This window comes from Lissotriton helveticus, chromosome 6 (genome assembly GCF_964261635.1).
Source record: "Lissotriton helveticus chromosome 6, aLisHel1.1, whole genome shotgun sequence".
NCBI classification, from domain to species: Eukaryota; Metazoa; Chordata; class Amphibia; order Caudata; family Salamandridae; genus Lissotriton; species Lissotriton helveticus.
In genome coordinates, this window is record NC_136067.1 from 996,036,908 (window position 1) to 996,058,071 (window position 21,164).

Consider the following 21,164-nt stretch of genomic DNA (forward strand, 5'->3'; position numbering starts at 1 on the left):
CACTGCGCCACTCTGCTCTGACACACTGCGCCACTCTGCTCTGACACACTGCGCCACTCTGCTCTGACACACTGCGCCACTCTGCTCTGACACACTGCGCCACTCTGCTCTGACACACTGCGCCACTCTGCTCTGACACACTGCGCCACTCTGCTCTGACACGCTGCGCCACTCTGCTCTGACACGCTGCGCCACTCTGCTCTGACACACTGCACCACTCTGCTCTGACACACTGCACCACTCTATTCTGGTACACTGCGCCACTCTACTCTGACACACTGCGCCACTCTACTCTGACACTGCACCACTCTACTCTGACACACTGCGCCACTCTACTTTGACACACTGCGCCACTCAACTCTTATTCAGGAAAACAATAGCATCTCTCTATTCCTGAGTGCTTAGAGAACCCGTGGAAGTGTCACACTCTACTCTGACACACTGCGCCACTCTACTCTGACACACTGCGCCACTCTACTCTGACACACTGCGCCACTCTACTCTGACACACTGTGCCACTCTACTCTGACACACTGTGCCACTCTACTCTGACACACTGTGCCACTCTACTCTGACACACTGCGCCACTCTACTCTGACCCACTGCGCCATTCTACTCTGACACACTGCACCACTCTACTCTGACCCACTGCGCCATTCTACTCTGACACACTGCACCACTCTACTCTGACACACTGCGCCACTCTACTCTGACACACTGCGCCACACTACTCTGACACACTGCGCCACTCTACTCTGACACACTGCGCCACTCTGCGCCACTCTGCTCTGACACACTGTGCCACTCTACTCTGACACACTGTGCCACTCTACTCTGACACACTGCGCCACTCTGCTCTGACACACTGCGCCACTCTGCTCTGACACACTGCGCCACTCTGCTCTGACACACTGCGCCACTCTGCTCTGACACACTGCGCCACTCTGCTCTGACACACTGCGCCACTCTGCTCTGACACACTGCGCCACTCTGCTCTGACACACTGCGCCACTCTGCTCTGACACACTGCGCCACTCTGCTCTGACACACTGCACCACTCTGCTCTGATACACTGCACCACTCTATTCTGGTACACTGCGCCACTCTACTCTGACACACTGCGCCACTCTACTCTGACACACTGCGCCACTCTACTCTGACACACTGCGCCACTCTACTCTGACACTGCACCACTCTACTCTGACACACTGCGCCACTCTACTTTGACACACTGCGCCACTCAACTCTTATTCAGGAAAACAATAGCATCTCTCTATTCCTGAGTGCTTAGAGAACCCGTGGAAGTGTCACACTCTACTCTGACACACTGCGCCACTCTACTCTGACACACTGCGCCACTCTACTCTGACACACTGCGCCACTCTACTCTGACACACTGTGCCACTCTACTCTGACACACTGTGCCACTCTACTCTGACCCACTGCGCCATTCTACTCTGACACACTGCACCACTCTACTCTGACCCACTGCGCCATTCTACTCTGACACACTGCACCACTCTACTCTGACTTTTTACACAATGAAGATCGCTTGTGGCTTGTTTCTTCTGCTACATTGACCCGAGCTGGCAGTGATTACATCGGTGCAAGGGCAGTAAGTTATTTTTTTCATTTATATGTCGGTACCGTTATCCATGTTTTTAGGATTGCTAAGCAGCCAAACTCTATTTGCTCAGTCACACACTGCTTGAGCCAGGTGGGCCAGTGTTCTGTTGTTGTCTTGATCGCGCTGCTAGGAACCCACTTTAACGGTTCCAACGGCGCTGTTGGTAACGTTTGGATTGTGCTGCATGTAGGGCAGTTTTTACATCTTTTAGGCAGATTTCTGTGAACGTGAAGCGCTCTTCGCTGATTTAATAACTTTAGGCGCCTATTCCAATATTCCACCCATGTTTCCTTAAGTTTGTCTTGATTCTAAGGAATTTCAGGTATTTATCGCCGGCATTCCAGCTGATTGTAGTGGGGGTGTCCTGGAGTATCGGTGGTGAATTCTGTTTGTGGATTTATGCATGGCTTTAGGTGGGATAAAAAAACGGTGCTTTCTCCCACCTCCCACCATTAAGATCGCTTGTGCCTTGTTTCTTCTGCTACATTGACCCGAGCTTTGATGATTACATCGGTGCAAGGACAGTAAGTGATTTTTTTGATTATATTTCGGTACCGTTTATTCTGTGCTTTTAGTCTTGCTGTAGCAGCCAAACTCTATTGGCTCAGTCATACACTGCTTGAGCCAGGTGGGCCAGTGTTCTGCTGTTGTCTTGATCGCGATGCTAGGAACCCACTTTAACTATAGCTGTAGGCAGCTTTTACAACTTTTAAGCAGATTTCTGTGAACGTGAAGCGCTCTTCGCTGATTTGGTAACTGTAGGCGCCTATTCCAATATGGCACCCGTGTTTCTTTGTCTTGATTCTGTGGAGTTTCAGGTATTTATTACCAGTATTCCAGCTGATTGTAGTGGCAGTTTCCTGGAGTATCAGTGGTGAATTCTGTTTGTGGATTCATGCATGGCTTTAGGTGGGATGAAAAAATGGGGTGGGCTCTCGAAGTAACATGGCCTATGTAAGTAGGGCGTGGCCTAAAATAACTTAGCCAAAAATGTGTGCTTAGCATTGTGTGCCACCTCACTGGTAATTTGCTGCTCCTGTCATTGCATCTAAATATATAATACAACAAGTGACATTACACCTACAGCAAGCCAGGACTATTGCCTTTGCCAATGATTGTTCGTTGCATGAGAGAAATAAGCAACAACTATGGCTTCGTTGTATATAATATTGAAAATGCTTCCGTTCTCAAATGATGAGACTGTGAAAGGACTATAACGAGTCTCTTTGAAGTTACATTAAAGATAGTGAAGGGTGGAACTGCTGCAGAGTTAAGATTGTTTTTTAGATCTCGCCTGAGCCAGCACATGCGTTGCTCTACGAGACATTTAGTAAGCGGCTTTTTAAAGTGCTACCAAAGGCTTTTGGCGTCCACCAGCTTGCGGTTACGTGCACAAGTTACTCTTTTCTGCCCAGAGATAGTAAATCACGTCTCGCTGTCTGGTCTGACTTTATGATGAGGCGGAGCTTTACAATGTTGAGCAAAACAATGCGGGAGACTAAGGTAGGCTATGTAAGCTCTAAAATAATTGCCAAGATTAGTGCAAAAAATAATAACAGGGCATTATTTTTCAAATCAGATGCAAGCATTGTAAAAATTAGTGTGATCAGTTTTGGAATTCTAGTGACAGTGTGATTAATTTGCAAATGAGTTTGTGTTTCCTTTTAAAAATGCATGCCTGCCCAGTGAATATTTGGTGTTTTCGTCACATTGATCTAATAAGGTGTTTTTTTTTTGGCCAAATGCTAGGTTTAAACTTTGTCAGTGATTCAAATTGGTTTCCTTTCAAAATGTGAAAGTGTTATATGTTCAGTTTATTCCAAAAATCTTGCTTTGTATGTACTAAGCTAGTTGGAGATGTATACACTTGCTAAAAGGGCTGATTTATGAGATCTTCGCGTGTTAACAATTATTTACAAAGCTTCACTCAAACATGATTTATGAGTGAATTGAATAGTTGAGGTGTAAAAAAAACTGCTCAATCAGCTGTTCTCGACATAAGTGACCACTTGTGTAGTTCGCTCTATATAACAGCATAGATCTGAATCTTAGATGTACTTCGCAAAGGGCATCACAGATTTTAACATTATAATTAAGTGGCTGTGGTGTAACTTGCGGTTGTGATGTCTTAAACTATTTTCCAGGAGTTTGTTAGGGTTGACCATTTCAGAAAATACTTTTTATATGATATTTTTGCTTAACAGTTCACTTTGCACTGTTATTGCAATTTTTTGTGCAATACTTAAAATGTTGACATTGCCCTCTGACTTGAGGTGGTTTGGTTGCTCTATGGTGCACCAACAGAAACACATTTTAAAGGCTTGGAAGTAAAAGCGACTTCTGATTATGATAAAAAAGACTGCGGAATCAGACATGAGAACGATTAGGGCTATGGGATGCTTTGTGGTCCGTGTTCAGTGAATTATGATTTATTTACTAAGATCTACTTTTTTGTGTTTCCTTGTGTGTATCCTTGTGTGTATCCTGTTTCTGTTCCCTATGCAAATATATACATTGTCATTGCTGTAACTGCTCTTATTGGTAAGCGCTTATTCCAGGTCCCAAGGAGCCTGCATGGATTGGACAGTGGTTAGGCACCTTGAAATTATTTTAGGCATGTGTGATGACAACTTTGCAAACTAGGTTCTCCTTATTCCCATTTACTGGGATTTGCCTTATGTTTGCGTTTGTCTTCCTTATTTGTTGGTGGTTCAGCAACTTTTAGGAAGGTGAGAAGTTGAGAATGATATCTCCCGGAAGCATTTGAAGATTTTCAAGGGCTGGTCGAATCTGAATGAAATTGGCCCTTTTCAATACTGAGTGGGTGTATTGTTCCTAGGTGAAATATAACATGCATTGGCATAGCCAATAGGTATCGCCTTTAGGACCTTATACGTGTTTAGCCATGCAACAGTTGATGTTGTTGCACCAAGGATATTGTGCTGTATAACTAAATACTTAAAAGGTCCCGAAAGCAAGACCTATTGGCTATGCCGATGCATGTTTTCATCCTGAGGGTGCAGGCAAAAATGCAAAGCCCGATAGAGATCCGTCTCAGCACCTTCTTTTTAGAACACCGACAAGACCTGGCCCACTTAAAGCCCTGGATTCAGGACATACTACGATCTGCCGCCTCAAAAAGCAACAGTGAAACATCCTCTCTTCCCTTCCATTACCATCCTTTGAGCTGTCAATTTGCAATACGTGATCAATCCTATTGTTTTTACTTTGTGTTCTGGTTCTTAAAGGCCTATGTTAACTATTAGCCAAATACACGAGTATAAAAATGAGGATGCATAACTTAAATGATCAACATAACGACATTTTTAAATGTTCTACTATTCACTCGAGCTGCAGGATAAACAATCTTGCTTGTTGCATTTCTTCTTTACGCAGGAAGACACATGGATACTGTCAATGAGTCCAATGCGCACCCGTGATTATGCATATAACAAGCATTTGTAATGCAGTAGGTCTCGCATTTGTAATACTTTGAGCTATTGGCTTTGTAAATGACAATGCCTTTTATTTATGTGTTGTTTTTTCAAAACAGATAAATAAAAAGCATTGTCATTTACAATACCAATAGCTTAATCTCTCACAAATGCGAGACCTATTGCATTGCAAATGCTTGTTTTTTCAGTGAATAAATACACACATGCCTTCAAGCACCTGACCAAAGGGTGCATCCAGCACAAACTGAGTCCTGACACTAGTCTCTTCTTCCTGAATAATGGCACTGACAGTCTAGGCTTAGCTAAGTGCTGGCTTTGTTTTCAAGACATGGAGCCAAATAGACAGCACGTTTTGAAAAATAAATCAGCACAAAGCAAAGCCCACCACGAGAGGGGTGCGTGTGTATAGATAAGTACATAAATAGGTACATAAATAAGTAAATAATTAAGTAAGTAAATAAGTAAGTAAATAAATCCAAGAATGATTTGGATTTATATTGCAGGACGTCAGTTGGACAGACCTGACTTTTTTTTATTTGTTTTTTAAAGGGGGATGAAATGAAACGGCTTGGTATTTCACCGATTCCCATGATGGACCGGGACAAAAAGGATGAAATCCCTCAAGGACAGGTAAGGATAATCTGCAGCCAAACCATTAATCTCATTAGTTGGAAGGACCATAAAAAGCATTATGCAAAAATATATATATTTCCTATTTGCCACGAACAGTTTTAATGCATAAATGCACATATAAGGACGACTTCTAATACTATAATTTGTTTTCTTTATATTGATTATCCTACTGTTCAAAATGTTGCTCACATTGTTCACCGGTGGAAAAGTGCACTTCTAGATATTTGCTATGATGCACATTCTGTTAAGCTTCATAACTTTGCTTCCTCTCGGTTTTTATGTGCCCAAAGTTTGGTACAAAGTCTACTTCTTTTCTTTCGAGTTAATGTTTCAAAGAAACACTATCTGAATGTTTGACTCTGGTGCCTGGACCTTCCTACCTCTGCTTCAGTCCAGCTCCAAGTTTTTTGACCATTGAGGTTTTTTTTGTGTTGAATTGTTTATTAAGTTTTGTAAAAGTAGAAAAGAAATACATCAGAAGAACAGTAATGAATATCAGCAGATTTTGGATTTAGCCGACTCTGAATTAGCTTTGTATTCATTGATATCACCTCCGCATAGATTACATTTATCCTGTTAAATGATACTTCCTATCTTTGTCGCAATGTTACAACTTTACAAACCGCTTTTGTTAACCTTTTGAATCGTGAATAAACAAATAACCCCTTAGTGTCTGTTGTAAATTTTTCACATTATTTCAAAATAATGTGCAATGTATTGACTACCAATGACTATTTTCCATTTAGTGTTTGTTCTATTCATCAGAACAAATACCTTTAACCTCCTTCCATCACATTTAGGATGGATAGGCACAGTTTAGAGCAGGATTCCAGAAATTAATCTAGCTGGATTAGCTCACTAATAAAAATGTAGCTGATATTTCAACTGATAATTTCTCTTTAATGTGGGTATTCCAAAATGATCAAACCATTTTTTGTGATACTCTTGAATCTTTTTACCAGTACATTGCTTTGCAGATTCTATACAAAAAGTTAGATTTGCATGCCAGGTCAACAATAATTGTCTTTAAAGGCAAAAAACTGCTCGACAGTGTTGTCCCCCAAAAAATGTTTTCTCTTATGAACCCATTCCTCATAAATTCATTAAGGCTATGGCAACATGAGCCACATAAAGCAAAGATCTTACCCATAGTCTGCATGAATGATAATATAACAATACAACAGTATATTTTTTAAAGATTATTGTCCCATCTCACGTATGGGCATGCCTGCCTTTGTTTTCACATTCATTAGAGGTCCTTGTTCGGTTGACCCTACGAGACAGCTCAAGCTATCTGGTCGCTGAAGACCTATTGTTGGCTTACCAATAATTTACAGGGGATTACACCCACCCATTCCTTACCGTTTGTTGGCTGTATTATCACTCTCATTCGCTTGCTTCTTCTTCTATGGCTTTCTGTGTCCTAGTTTATCCATGTTGGTTTTGTCCCTCCCTTGAGCATAGTCTCTTTACCATCTCTCTTATTAATGGACTTCTATCCTTCAACCTTTCCTGGACTACTCTTCCTTTTTGCTGAAGTACTTCAGAACAGTGGATTTGTTTTCCAGTTCTCTCTTCCTTGTGTGCTTCTCCCCCGGCAAATAATCGCGCACTCCATGTTTGTCTAGCCTCATGTTGTAACCTGTAACTAGTGTGTCTCCCCCCTCCAACATCCCTCTCTCCCCATTGTTACACCCCTTCCCCCCCTTTAAATTTCCTCTGCCTTGCGTGTCTTTCTTGCATTGTCAAGTGGTTCTTCCCCGGACCTCCTTGAAGCTTTCCCTTGTGTGCTTCTTTTCCCTTTACCCGCCTGCTCCCGATAGCTTCCCCCTCCTGCTCCTCCATTGCCCCATGCCCAAAATGTTTTGCTTTTTAAAAAATATGTAAATATTTTATGGGAAGGATAGACAGGTACCAAATTGCTGCTGGCCCCTCCACCTTGATAAAGAAAAGGCTCTTTCATACCACTTCTTTCCCACTTTGTAGGTGTTCATGTGTAATCACACAACATGCACCAACAAAATCGCAAAGCAGCATCCTCGCATCTGTATTTTTTTCTTTTGACCATTCTGCATAGCATTTTCCTGATGCAATACAGTATCCCCAAAACGCAGTGGCAAAGCCAATAAGCCCCAAAGGTGAGACAAATGGCTTTGACCATGCTTGTTTCTTCTCTTGCACTTATTCAGACTTGCTCCAATGATATTTGTGAACTAAATGTAGACTTTGATCTTCTATACTAACCTGGGCCACTATGTTTTCCAACCTCTGTGCAGTGTCCTTGTGTCAACCTGTATCTCGTGCTGTATTCAGATCTGTATGCCCGCTAATTTGTGTCACCTTGACTTTACCCTGTGTAAGCGCCAACAGCTCAGAAGGGAGTGGTGTAGTCCCTGTACGGACGTTGGTGCTCCCCGATTGGACCCGTCTCTATCTTTTGTAAGACTCCGTAATGAATTAGGACTGCAACATTCTCAGTAAGAATGACAGACGCAGGTCAACGTTTCAAGGCTTTATGTAGAGAATTATTAGGCAAATTACAATGACATATCGATCAGGTTAGCAGCAAGGCTACAGATCATAAGTACAGGAAGTTCAATTGTAAATCCAACATAGATTCGCCTTCTAAGAGTGGTAAAATGGGGGTTTCATTTTTGTGGAAAACGCTGGTCCTTTTATAGGACTTAAAACAATGATTTCACTCTTTGCTACACAACTAAACGACTCAGGATTTGCACCAATAAGGAACAGGCAAAAAGAAACATTTTGCTACAGAATACAGTTGAAGATTCTCTCATAACACTATTACATGGGTTTCAGAATTTCCCAGATTCGATACAAGGGGCATGAATTGCAACTTTTAATACAGAGCGGTAGGGGACAGCTAAGTTGTCCTTGGTTACGTACATCTAAATCCCAAAGACTTGGAAAGCTCACAAATCTCAGTTATAGCAAAGACAACAACGTGTGGTGTAGTGCAGCGTCATTTCAGAAGACAATAGACCTTCGGTTATATTAGCGCACGCTGGATTTCAAATACATTGAAAGCTTAGAAAAGGAAAAACCGCATTCACAAGTGCCCCCCAATGATTTCTAAATCATCATCATCTACATCTTTATTACAACACAGCTTTCAACAGCTTGGGATCATTTCTTTTGATTATCTGAATTACTTCATAGTATTGCAGAGTTTACTTTGCATCTCTTTAACCTTACCATGAATTCTTTTCCTCTTTCTTCCTTTCTTTGGGGACATCTTATACCCACATTTAAACCCATTGCCTGATTAAATTATCTCGCAACATTTTAGGAGAATAAGCACACATGCAACATCTAATAATATAATTAAGAGAGGAGTAAAAAGCAGTTTCAGTATTCCTTCACCTAACCCACCCTTCTTCTATCTTAGTAAATCCCCTTCCAATAGATCCAAATACTGAATCTAATCGTCCCAGGCACCTGTCTCCTCCAGTTCAGTTAATTAATGTGTGATGTTTTTAATGTGCGTGACAACTATTAAGCTGGTTATCTATTGGAATGTATGGATAACATTCCCTCTTGTGGATTACCTTGCAAACTCCACCTTTCTTTACCAGCTTCAAATCTACCACAGGGGGATTCTTTGATTATAGCTCTCATGCCAAGCAATTCCTTATTAATAACTGTTATAGCACCCGCCTTATTAGTTAGAAGATAGTTTTCTGATCTTAACGTCATTTGATGCTACTCCTACTGAGGGTATGAATGCTCCAAAGATATCGCCACGGATCTGCTTGAACTCTTGCCTACTTCGCTTTATATAACAGTCAACAGTTGAATCTAACTCATTAGTGTGATAAATTCTGAAAAATCTAAAGCTGTAATTACCCACTCTATTATGCGGTAACTGGAAATAAGCTGATTTACCACATACAAAAGAGATACCGTTGATACTTCTCTCTAGTTCAGCAAAGGTTCTACCCTTCACTAGAAAACTATGCTTACACTGACTCTAACCCACTAATGCAACGGTCTCATTCTCCTCCTGCTCCTTATCATTCACAAAATTTCCTTCTTGGCAACATCAGTGTGCATTCATGGGGGTGACTCCTTCAAAATTCCCTTTCCTTTCCAATAACATGCTCTTTGTTAACTTTCTTGCTCCCTTTCTGTTTGTCTAGTCAAATCCTTTTATTTAGTTAATCTACAAAGACCTGCTCATCTTTGTTAATTTTGCAGGTTAGATCATGAATGCTTTGGTTAGTAGTGGTCGAGTTAGTCACAGGGGTAAATAATTTCATTATATACTTATTCTGAGTCCTTGGTTTAAAAGCCTTAAACGAACAATAAGCATGTTTAGTAGACCACAAATACATATTTGCATCAGTTATTATTAGTACATTTTCTAAGGGTTTGTCATAATCTATATAGAACAACTTATTGGAGTTTTGATGATAGAATAAATTAAGGAAAAACAGCACATGAGGTCTGGCGTTCTCCAGGCCAAATTGATATTTTGAAATCTAAAATCTGCTATGCTATGTCTTTTTCATTGTATACATCGTACGTGTCTGACTATGCCCATATTGTACCTTTAAAAAAAAAAAAACAGCACATGAGCTTGAGTATGACAAAGGCAGGGAGAAATAGGCAGCTCCCTTAGCTGCAGAGGCCAAGAGATAAGAGCAAAGAAACAATTGTGTACCTACATAGTTTTCACATTGAGCTAAAATCTGAAAGTAAACGTTATAGCTATAAACACTTTCAGCATGAGGAACATGTGAGTTCTTTCCGCTATAACTGAGATATTTGTCTATATATACTGAGGGCGAAAGGGTCATCTGGGTTTTTTTAGTCAGGGAGTTGCTATTACTTTTTTCCAAGCCAGAGGAACTTGACCAGATTCCAATGATTGGTTACAGATCTGTAGTAATGGTGGATTCAAGACGAACAGGCCTCCTGAAACATGGGATAAATTCCTGCAAGAGTCTTTTTTTATTTTATTTATTTTTATTGAGCAGAATTATAACAAAAACCCGACATCCTCAAAAATCACAATGATTCTATTTATAACTCGTAAAATTGAATACTCTTTCTTATCTTACACCAGGAAATCAACCATTTTTAAATTTCACCCTTTGAAGGCGTAGTAATACCACATAACCAACTGCTGATAATATAGTGCAACGCTATCAATCCTATACGAAGTCTATAAAAATAGTAAATTCCGATAAAGAGACTAATTCATTGTAATATTGGTTCATTTTGATTACTCCCCACAAAGAGAACACTTACAATGGTTCTAAATTATAGGGCACATAGCTAGCCCTAGAGTGCATATAAAATACCCAAGCCCCCAACCACACAACTATCAGCACTTCTCATACCGCATTATACATGATCGGATTATTCATTTTCATCTTAATACATAGTAATCTAAATCATAACATTTAAAACTCTTATTTCTTAATAATCAATTTATTATTGCCTCTTGTCCCAGGGCACTGGACCTTATGTAGGAGAACTTTAACATCTCTCGTTAAACTAAAGTGCTGTGCATTTAAGTCCCCTAAAGTGCTTTTCTCATCTATCCCCCACTAGAAGTTGTCCACATCTTACTTGTGTGCCTTGAGACCCAAATTGCAATTCAGCTCTCCTTCCTCATTACCCTTACATGTGAGTAGCCATGAGAAATTATCGAGTAAAGTGCAGTGCTTTCAAAGATTCAGTGTTTTAGAGCCTAGATACCTCCGGGTCATGTTGCGCTTTAGAAATTCGTCATTTCATTATTATATTGTCTAAGTTAGATTCACACTAGATCTACTTTATCCATATATTGCCTGACTGCTGAAAATATTGAATAGCACCTACCCTTTTGGCATAAGCGTCCTCAAATGTTTATGTGCATAGCATTTTTTTATGCCAGTTTAGATAATCTGAGACTTTAGTTGTCCTTCAATTCTGAAGGGTCAGGGACCGTGCTATTAAAGAGGATATTCCTATAAATGCTTCCTCCCCTCTGGAAATTTAAGTATTTTGGGTCTGCCTTACTACCCCAAAAAGTGCTATCTCCGCCACTGGTTTTAATTTTCTCTGCAAACCATAGTTGAAGGTGGAGAACACTATCTTCTATTTCTTTATGTATCTTATGTAAGACTCTTGGTGTATAGTAGGCCATCCAGCAGGATAAAAATTACATTCTTTTAAAATTTGCTACTCTAAATGCCGTTTTGCCTTGCAGCGAAATCCTCTGCCACTCAAGCTCTGAGAAAGTGCAATGTGTTTATTGTGAAATGTTATCTAAAAGACTTGTTACTGTCAAACATTCCCTTTGGTTCCCCAAAAGTCTGAACCAGTTTCCTAACCCTCTTAATTTGGTTCTGTAGAGGGCTGCCAATACAGGCATTGAAGAAGAACCAGATGGGGAGCAATATTTTTTCAAAAGTTGCATAATCTGGAAAAACCCTAAAAAAAATAAAAGGGCTTAGTTCCACACCTAGCTTGGATCTCCTGGCATTTTAGATACCTCCTCCCTACTATAAACTGACGAGTTCCCTGAAACCATTACTTTCCCAAAATCTTATCTGGTTATTCTGCATATACAGGCTCAAATCTTTACATCCTGTGCGCTTCAAACATTCGTATCCAGCTTTCTGGGTCTTCATAGAATAAAATACCTGTAATCTGCCCTCGAACTCCTGTAGTGTCTTACATCTAGTTTTCTTTGGTAGTTTGGCAGTCTTAATGAGCACCGGAATCTGAGATTCTGCTTCCTACACCATTTTATTCACAACAAAATTATCTAGCGATGCCTTGCCTTCTAACATATGAGTCACAGAATCCAAAAAAGTAGCTTCATAATAAGTTCGAACTTGCTGTCCCTCCTTGACTAATGTTGAGTTGAAATGCTGACAATTTTACCTTTGACACCTTTTTCCTCCAAATAAATTGACGAAACATTGCTTCCAACCCCCTTAAAATTTGACATATTAAGTCTTATTGGAACATTTGAGAAACTCAAAAGAAGAGGAGAGTCAAGGCTAGAGATCCTGCACCAGTCAGCAATACCTTATTGCATTTTATGGTACACAGGGGCCTGGAACATGCTCTCCATATGTAAAAAAAAAAATAAAGTGACAAGAGTGCCACTAGAACAAATTGAACAAGGGGTGACCCAGCACTCAACTAGTATATCATGTGAATGCAGCTGGTTTATAGTCCACAAATTTTAAAAACCCATGTATTAAGATCTTCCCAAAAATTAAGAGAAACACTGATGAATTTTGATTGTAGTTATGAAAATCTTTATTCTTTTCTCAATTTCTTAAATTCATAATCGCCGAAAGGTGCTAATTCTTCTAAAAATACTTTATAAAACTGGGCTGGAAGGCCATCATTACCTTCGGCCTTCCCACCGGGCATTGAAACTAGGACGCCCTTTATTTCTGTAATTGTAATTTCAGCACTTATTTCCTCTGTCCGTCAGTTGTCAACTACGGAGGCTTAATACTTTTGAAATATTGACTTATCGCCTCGTTTGAAGCCTTATATATTGTTGCATAAAGCGTGTGATAGTGGTCAAGAATCAAGACCCATGACTCTGGTTCTTCCAATTCTGTTATTACTGCAGACTCAAAGGAAGATTCCTCTAGCTCGTTTTATGAGACAACCAAGCAATACCATTATTCATGAAATCTAAAATATCCTCATTGTCTGCACAAGTTCAAGAGCAAGTTTCCGGCAGTAATAAGCAAGCGAAAGTGCCACAAGGCGTTCAAGCTCCAACTTTGTCTCAGATTGAATTGGAAAAAGAAATGGGGCCTCCTCGACCCCTAGAACAACAGAAGGGGGGTCTTAATGGGCAGTTAGCCTCTATCCTCCATTTTGGGTAAAATCCTAGATGGAGGACAGCAAGATCAGGCTCGACAAACATCAGAAGAGCCCTCGGGAATGCAGATATCAGAAGAATGGGGCGTTGTCTAAAATGACATTAAAACCATGCTAAATCTTATCTTGAATGAGATAAGTGAGCTTAAACCAATGCAAGCAAGCGAAATAGCAGCATTACATCATCGCTTGTCAAAAATCGAAGAGGCAGTTGGTACCTATCCGGCAAGAATGCAAGAGGCCGAGTCTTGGATATCCCAGCTTGAAGACCAGATGAACCAGATGCAGCACTAGGCTACTTTGGATAAAAAACAGAAAATCTTACTGAAAAGTAAGCTGGAGGAGCTGGAAAATCATTCACAACACTCCAACCTGAGGCTGGTCGGGGTTCCAGAAGGTTGTGAAGGATCACAAGTGCTTCAATGGGTTGAGACATTTATCAAGGACAATGTGCTGCCAGAATTCTCAGGAGATCTTACTATCACAAGAACACATAGAGGCCCAGCCATATCCGAACTCGAAGGTGCCGCAAACAGTATTAGTAAACTTTGCAGATTTTCGGGTCAAAGAACAGATATTGACCAGGGCCATCCAAAAGAGACAATGTCGACTTGCAAAGATCCTAGCTGCAGCATTTTCTCCGACATGTCAGCAGCAGTGGCTCGACGTCGGATGGAATTTGTTACACTTCTGTATTTGTTTAAGGCACAGGCGACTCTAGCTCAGCAATCTAAGCTACGAGTCTTGAGGCAAGGAAAATTTCATATTTTTGCAAATATTGATGAGAAAGGACTACTATAAAGTAGATAAGGAAAGTGAATCAGTGATGGTGTTTGTTTTATTTTTAATTATTTTCCTTTTTTGATTTGCTGCGATGAGGAGGGAGGGGACAGGTCACTTTGGGGTGCAATACCATGGCACCCAGTGTAGGGTTAATCCTGGGGAGGGAGGCAGGGGGTATAGTGGGTTATTCCCCAATTGCCTGGAGTTGGAGGGGACACATGGAGTTGGTGAGGGATAGGGAGGATGGAGAGATGAGGGAATGTATGGTAGCAATAATGAAAAAAGAGCAGAATTATAAAGGCAATCATGAGGTGAAAATAACTCAGAGTAATACAACAACAATGTATACATTTTCTTTGGAGACGCTTCAAGTTAAAAAATGGGTTGATTTTTGGTTTTTATCCTTGAGGCGAAATGGATCTTAAAGTAAGGATAATCTTGATTAATGTAAATGGAGTGTCCAATAAGCAAAAATGTGTTGGATTGATTAGATGGCTAACTTATTTTCCTCCACAGATTTTTTATCTTCAGGAAACACACCAAAACTTCCTACCTCCAAATATTATTCAAAGGCATTCTTTGCCTCTGTTGGGTTAGTAGTAATTTGGGTAGCCATCTACTTTGGGCAAGGGATCGATTGCGAGATCTCTTAGGTTTCAAGAGATCCCCAGGTGAGGTGGATGTGGGTTCCTGCCGGGGTTAATTGGACTCTCTTTGATCTTGCAAATTATTACGCCCAATAGAAGATGATCCTAAAGGCGTCATGAAGATTGATGAGTTGGTTAGAGGGGTAGTGGGTCCTATAATCCTAGGGAGTGATTTTAACTTTATTCAAGACTTGAAAAGGGATACCTCTAATAGAACTAAAACACAACTGAAGTTTAAGACTAAAAAAAAGTATTGGATTGTATGAAACAGGATTATCATTTAATAGACCTATGGCGTAGGGCTCATCGAGATAATTCACAATTTACTTGTTACTCTTACCAATTTCAGTCAGCGTCTCGTATTGATTTTTTTGTTATCCCTCGATATATTAATTGCTTAAGTGCAGAAATTCGGGTCAATTCATTCTCGAATCATTCATTGGTAATAATTTAATTTATAATAGAGGTAACAAGGAGAGAGAGGTCCAGGTGGCAGACGGATCATCTCCTCCTCTCGAATCTCCAATGGGTGGAGGATATGAAAAAATGGATGAAAACATTCTTTCAGGAGAATAAGGGCACAGCAGCTTTATATTCGGCCTGGGGTACCTTCAAGGCCACATTGTGGGGGCAGAGGTTGGCTTTTTCGGCCTCGCAGTGTAAAGATCGAAGGATACGTATAGCTGAACTACAACAGGCAGTTGATATTGCTTTAATGCAGAGAAATAGTCGATCGATTCAGCGCTCTGTAGCTGAGGAACAATTAGTTAAAGCTAAGCAGGAGCTAAGAAAATTATTTATTTTCACTGATTCTCATGGATGTTAAAGCAGTGCGCTTGGTCAAGCAGATTTAAGCAGGAGGCCGCAGATATTCCTGCAATAGTAGTTAGGTTATTGTCTAATCTCCTGGTGGGAGATACCACCACCAAATGGCAAAATAAGCATACAATCACAAAGATGTCCCTTAAGTGATTACATCAGGACATCTCTTCAAAATGGATCTAGAGACAGTTGAAGGGACCATCAGATTTCCCATGCTGCTTATGATCAGTACAACCCTTTTGTCCACATTTTGCTTCTGACCGATTATACAGTGCTGGCACAAGCTTTCTGCCAATAAACAAAAGTACAGATTGTGCCAAAACTGCCTAAAGGTTCACACCATCCTATCTCTCCTCACAATTGTTGGTCCATGCATTTGTCTTAACATTGCAAGTACCATAGAATCTGGAAGGGCAGGCTTTCTATCACTGGATACCCAAATGTCACTATGGTCTGTTACACATCCCATCTTTTCCCACCTGCCATCTAAATTTCCAAGTCAGTGTGGTGTAACTCCCTCAGCTCACTGAATGTCTGTACAGTGTTCAACAACATATTGGACACAATTTCTCTCTCTGCATTCCACGTCTCATCCATGTGAAATGTGCTGGACTCCAGAACACGAAATTGGGCAATATCATCCGCATAGCAGTTGCCTCTGGTGACAGTCTTGCCACTTCTTTGTACAGCATATTTTGCCAAACCGATTTAATTTCATAACTGAAGGACTTCTAGTAGGTTGGAGAGACACAATCCATTTCTAAAGGGTGAGTTGGAAGAAGTCATACATCCTCTCTGTGACCATAAGCACCAAATCAATCCTGGCTGTCAGTCTGAAGGGTAATTCACAAACCTTCGATGTGTAACAGGGTCTAGTGAGCGCAATTAATTCTGCTCCTTGGGCGGACGTTACATGGCATAGGTGAGATGCTTTCACAACCCCACTCAGAATGCACACACAAATGCAGCTCTCCGAATGCCCCGTCAGTCTCTCAAACAAGACTCCTCAACAAACAGGGTATAGTTTGATATGGGATGGGGAAAGCCAGTATGTCAGATCTTGGGTTCGTCCCCAACTCTGTAGCACACAGTTATGGTCAAAATCTCCCTCTTTGTCTCCCTCTTGGTTTGGTAAAAGAGGAGCAGAGTTTAAGGTGTTGCATCGCCGTACAGAAACGTTCTAGGCAGCCAAAAGGATTCTCTAATAGCCGGTTAAGCAGTAGTTGGTCAAATGTTGCCAGAGGGTATAAGTCATGAGACTTTCAATTGAATGTGGTGCGATTACACTGAGTCAATAACGCATCACTGTTCTTTCATTTTGCTGAATGTTAAGGCTTTCTGCTGCAACAGCCTTAAGACACCAAGTAATGCTGTTGCTACGGAATCAAGAGTCACTGAAAAAATACTCGATGGGCGCTTTGTCTCCCCCCTGGGCCTGGGTCAGCACAGATCAAGCACACTCATCTCGCTAATGGCAAATTCTTTAGTGTTGTCTGGCATTCCAAGAGCAGGTGCACTGCAAAGCAGATACTTAAGCTCATGGAAGTCTTCCATGCTTTCATCACCTTTGGTACCGGGTCATTGCATCAGTGTGTGTCGGCCTCAGTAGAGGCTTTGCCACAAAAGTAAAGTTTGGGAACCATTGTCTTCAGTAGTCAACCATGCCCAAGAACATTCTCACTTCTCTCTGTGTAGTCAGGAAGTTCATTTTAAGGACTGTTTTAATGTGTTCATGGGATACTCGCTGATTCCCTTCTCAATCTGATGTCCCAGGCACATAACCTTGTTCTGACAGGACTGCTATTTTGTGGGTTGAATCTTGTGCCCGTACTCGGCCAAGCAATTGAGCAGAGCAATAGTATCTTGCCGATAAGCTTATTTTGTCATAGATGCAATGAGTAAGTCATCGATATACTGAATCAGGATCGAGCTACTTAATAGTTGCAGAGTTCTTGGGTTCTTTTCATGTATCTGGTTGAAATAGGACAGGATTCCTGTATATCTTTGATGAGCACCGCTACACACAAAATTCTTTTTTGGGAACCGAAATGCAAAGAGAAAGTGTCTCCCTTCATGGAGGGGAACCAAGAAGAATGCCTGGAAATGTTCAATGGCCGTGAACCACTCTGCTTCTGGGCAAACTTGGAACAGGATCAGGGCAGGGGTCTGTATAAAAGCATAGTATGAAGCGACAATTTGATTAGTTTTTCGGAGATTCTGCACTATCTCCACTTTTGTCAACTTGTTAAGATGCATTTGAGGAAATACAGTGTTAGTTTAAAGGGTTACCTTTAGGGGCTTGGCACCCTTAATCAACCCAATTTCTTACCCGGTGAAATCCTACACATCTTTGCTAACTCAATCTCTCAAATTGATAGGTAGATCTTCCTTGGTAATGACCAAATACAACCTGACTACAGATTTCTGAGCCTGTAATTTAAATTCTGCATCTGCTACTTGGATCTTCAATCCTACTCCATCTTGCGTAAAGTAGATTACGCAATTGATCTTGCAGAGGAGATTCCTCCTTAGCAGTTTCCTCCTTAGCTAGATCACAGGGCTTGAATCGCATACAACTAATTGGTGCTACTCTCTGATGTCTCTGATTTTTACTTAACCTAGGGCAGTGATCTGATTCATGTGCTGCTAATTTGTAATCCCAAGGACTTGGACTTTTTTTCCCAAGAACGGTAGGTCTGTGACCTCTTGGGTCTGAAAAGTTGAATGAGTGGCTCCGGTTATAATCAAGAACGACACATGATATCCGTTGACCTCCCCATTCTACATATGGGTCACTTTGATCCACTTCCAGAACTAACCAAGTACACACTCCTCCACCTCCCTTAGGTACCATCATTGGGATTGTTCAAAGTCTATGGAACTCTCAAACATGAGAATCAGGGAAGTCTGAGACGTGAGTGTGTTAATGGCAAAATCTATGGCTCGTTTGTAAGTTGGTCTTTCCTCCCTGCATTTGTATGGAGTCCTGGGGATTCTGCGGCATTCCCATCTTCGGAGCCTTTGAAGTCTGCAATGGGATCTGGGTGCTTGGAGAAGTACTCCTAGCACTGTGAGGTTTGGGGTTTGGGCATCAATTATTGATCTGTCAGGACTACAGCTACATTCACGCTTCCAGTGCCCAATCTTTTTACAAATGTGACATGGGGTAGCACTCTTTAAAACATTTGTACACTTCAACCACTTCCCATCCCTGGTGTGTTCCCTCTGTGTGCAATTGAGACTCCCTGCATAATTATCCCTGTACTGGGGTCAAAGTCAAGTCCTTTAAAGGGCAATTTAGGTCCATTTTTACCTCCATTCTATGCACTTACGTTTAGCCTCTGACCTACCACTGCAATATTTTGCATATTGTAGGATCTTGTCTGTGGGTTTACTCTGCCAGCAAAGAGCACACTGTATGATCTAATTGCTAATTTCAGGTGGCAGTCCTTGCCTGAAGGAGGTGGGAAACCCACCTATGTTATCCCCAAGAGGGTTGTTTAGACCGCTATGTTACCTGTACATCTGCATTAGCCCTTTAAATTATGCATGTACAGATTCCTTGGGTTCTTGGGATGTTGGAAAGATTTTGGTCTAGTACATCTCCTTTTGGGGGACCTTCGCCTTAAGGTGGCTAATGACTGCATCATATTTTAACTTGACCAAAGACGAAAGTGCATTTGTACTTTCTACCCTAGGGAGCTCCTGCATTGGCCATTCCGCTGCTCGCTTACATTCCTCTCCTAGATCCTTTGGGACATCACTTCAAGCAACATGTCCAAATCCTCCGATAAGACCGTTGAAGTGGTAACTATCTGATATATCTATGTGTACTACTTATCAGTATTTTCACTCAACCCAGGAGACAATTTATGAAATGGAAAAGATCTGCCTGGAGCCCTGGGACTTGCACTAATGCGCCTCTCTGTACTTTCCTTAAAGAGCATTCCTTCACTAGTTCTCCTGCAACTTCTCCCCATCCCCCTTGGTGATGTAATTTTTCCATTTCACCTCGATTCTCTCCTTCTTGGACCACAACTCCATGAACTTTTGTCTCACTCCAGTACCTGATGTTCTCCCATCAACTCCCTTACATGCATCTCACTCCCTTAAATGTATTCTTAACCCTCTGGGTTTTAGCAGCTTCAACCCCTGGTCGCCTATCATCACCCTAACACTCTTAAGCAACTTCTTTCTGTCAAATCAAATCCTCATTTGTCCGCCACTCTCTCCATCTTCACATATGCCTCACTTGCCACCCTCGCAGCTCCTTGCTCATGTGAAGTAACTTGCTCTCCAGATAATCCCATAAGAATCCATCCCTACATTACTCTTAGCAATGTCGTGAAATTTAGCTTTCAGTTGGGTAGAATTTAGTCTTTGCTGGGTCTGTCCTTTACTCTGTGAGTAAACTGGTAGAGCTCCCACCACAGCGGTAGTCAAAGCCTCTCCCTGAGATGGGCCTGACACTATCACGCTGGACACCACTGTGACATTCTGAGCGATGCTGGGACATGCTAACAGCAGTTGCAATAGGGTAAACATTCAGGGTTACCAATGATTGTGAAGTACCCCTTACTATGTGGTAAAGAACTGAGCAGGAGGTGGAACGGCGGTCTCTGAGTAACTTGGGTGTGCACTAACTTCTAAGGTGGCCAGAGTGTTTGTGTAGATATCATCCACTTGTGCTATTGCACTCGCTGCAGTTGCTGTATTATATGTGGCGGTCTTAAATTAAGGAACTCATCTATGAATGCATTTTCCTCCTCACTCTACTTCTGCCTCGTCCTTAGATTTCTTTTTCACTCTAGTTTTTCCCTTTTCTATCTCCTGGTCTTCTACTCTCAGCGGGTAAGCTCCAGATGTCTCAATCGCTTCCTCCCTCCACTACTTTTGCATCTCATCCTCCTGTGCATCATCCACAAATAAGCCTTATGATGGATTTTTAATGCAAATTTATTTTCTTCTCATTCAGAACTTGTCCCCACAGATTCAGGGCCTCAAACAATGTGGTTCTAGGCTGAGTTTTCATGTCATACATCCTCAGTCTTACATTTTTGATTCTGGGAATGTAAACGGTTCCGCTCAATTTGTATCACAATTCACCATCCTTGAACGTATATTTGGCCATTGGCTAAGCCACTTTCACATGTGTAACCCCTTATTTGCTTCCATTCCCCAAGCTGGTGGACCTTATGGTGGGAATTTATCTTTCTTATTTACATCTCTTTTTTCGAAAAAGGATACCCCATTCTGATAGTGTTTTCAGTATCTCCTAACCCCACCCTCTCTCTGGACAATTGTGTTCATTATAAACCTACCAATCCCAGC

At 41.3% G+C, this 21,164-nt stretch overlaps 1 protein-coding gene across 7 annotated transcripts in view; it reads left to right on the forward strand.

The window, feature by feature from the left end:
• Positions 1-21,164, forward strand: part of PDE10A (phosphodiesterase 10A) — a 1,305,213-nt gene that overhangs the window by 1,151,924 nt on the left and 132,125 nt on the right. For all 7 annotated transcript variants that reach the window (XM_078648625.1, XM_078648626.1, XM_078648630.1 and 4 more), the window contains one exon: positions 5,632-5,712. In XM_078648625.1, the coding sequence (XP_078504751.1) occupies positions 5,632-5,712 (81 nt within the window). The remainder of the gene's footprint in view (positions 1-5,631; positions 5,713-21,164) is intronic.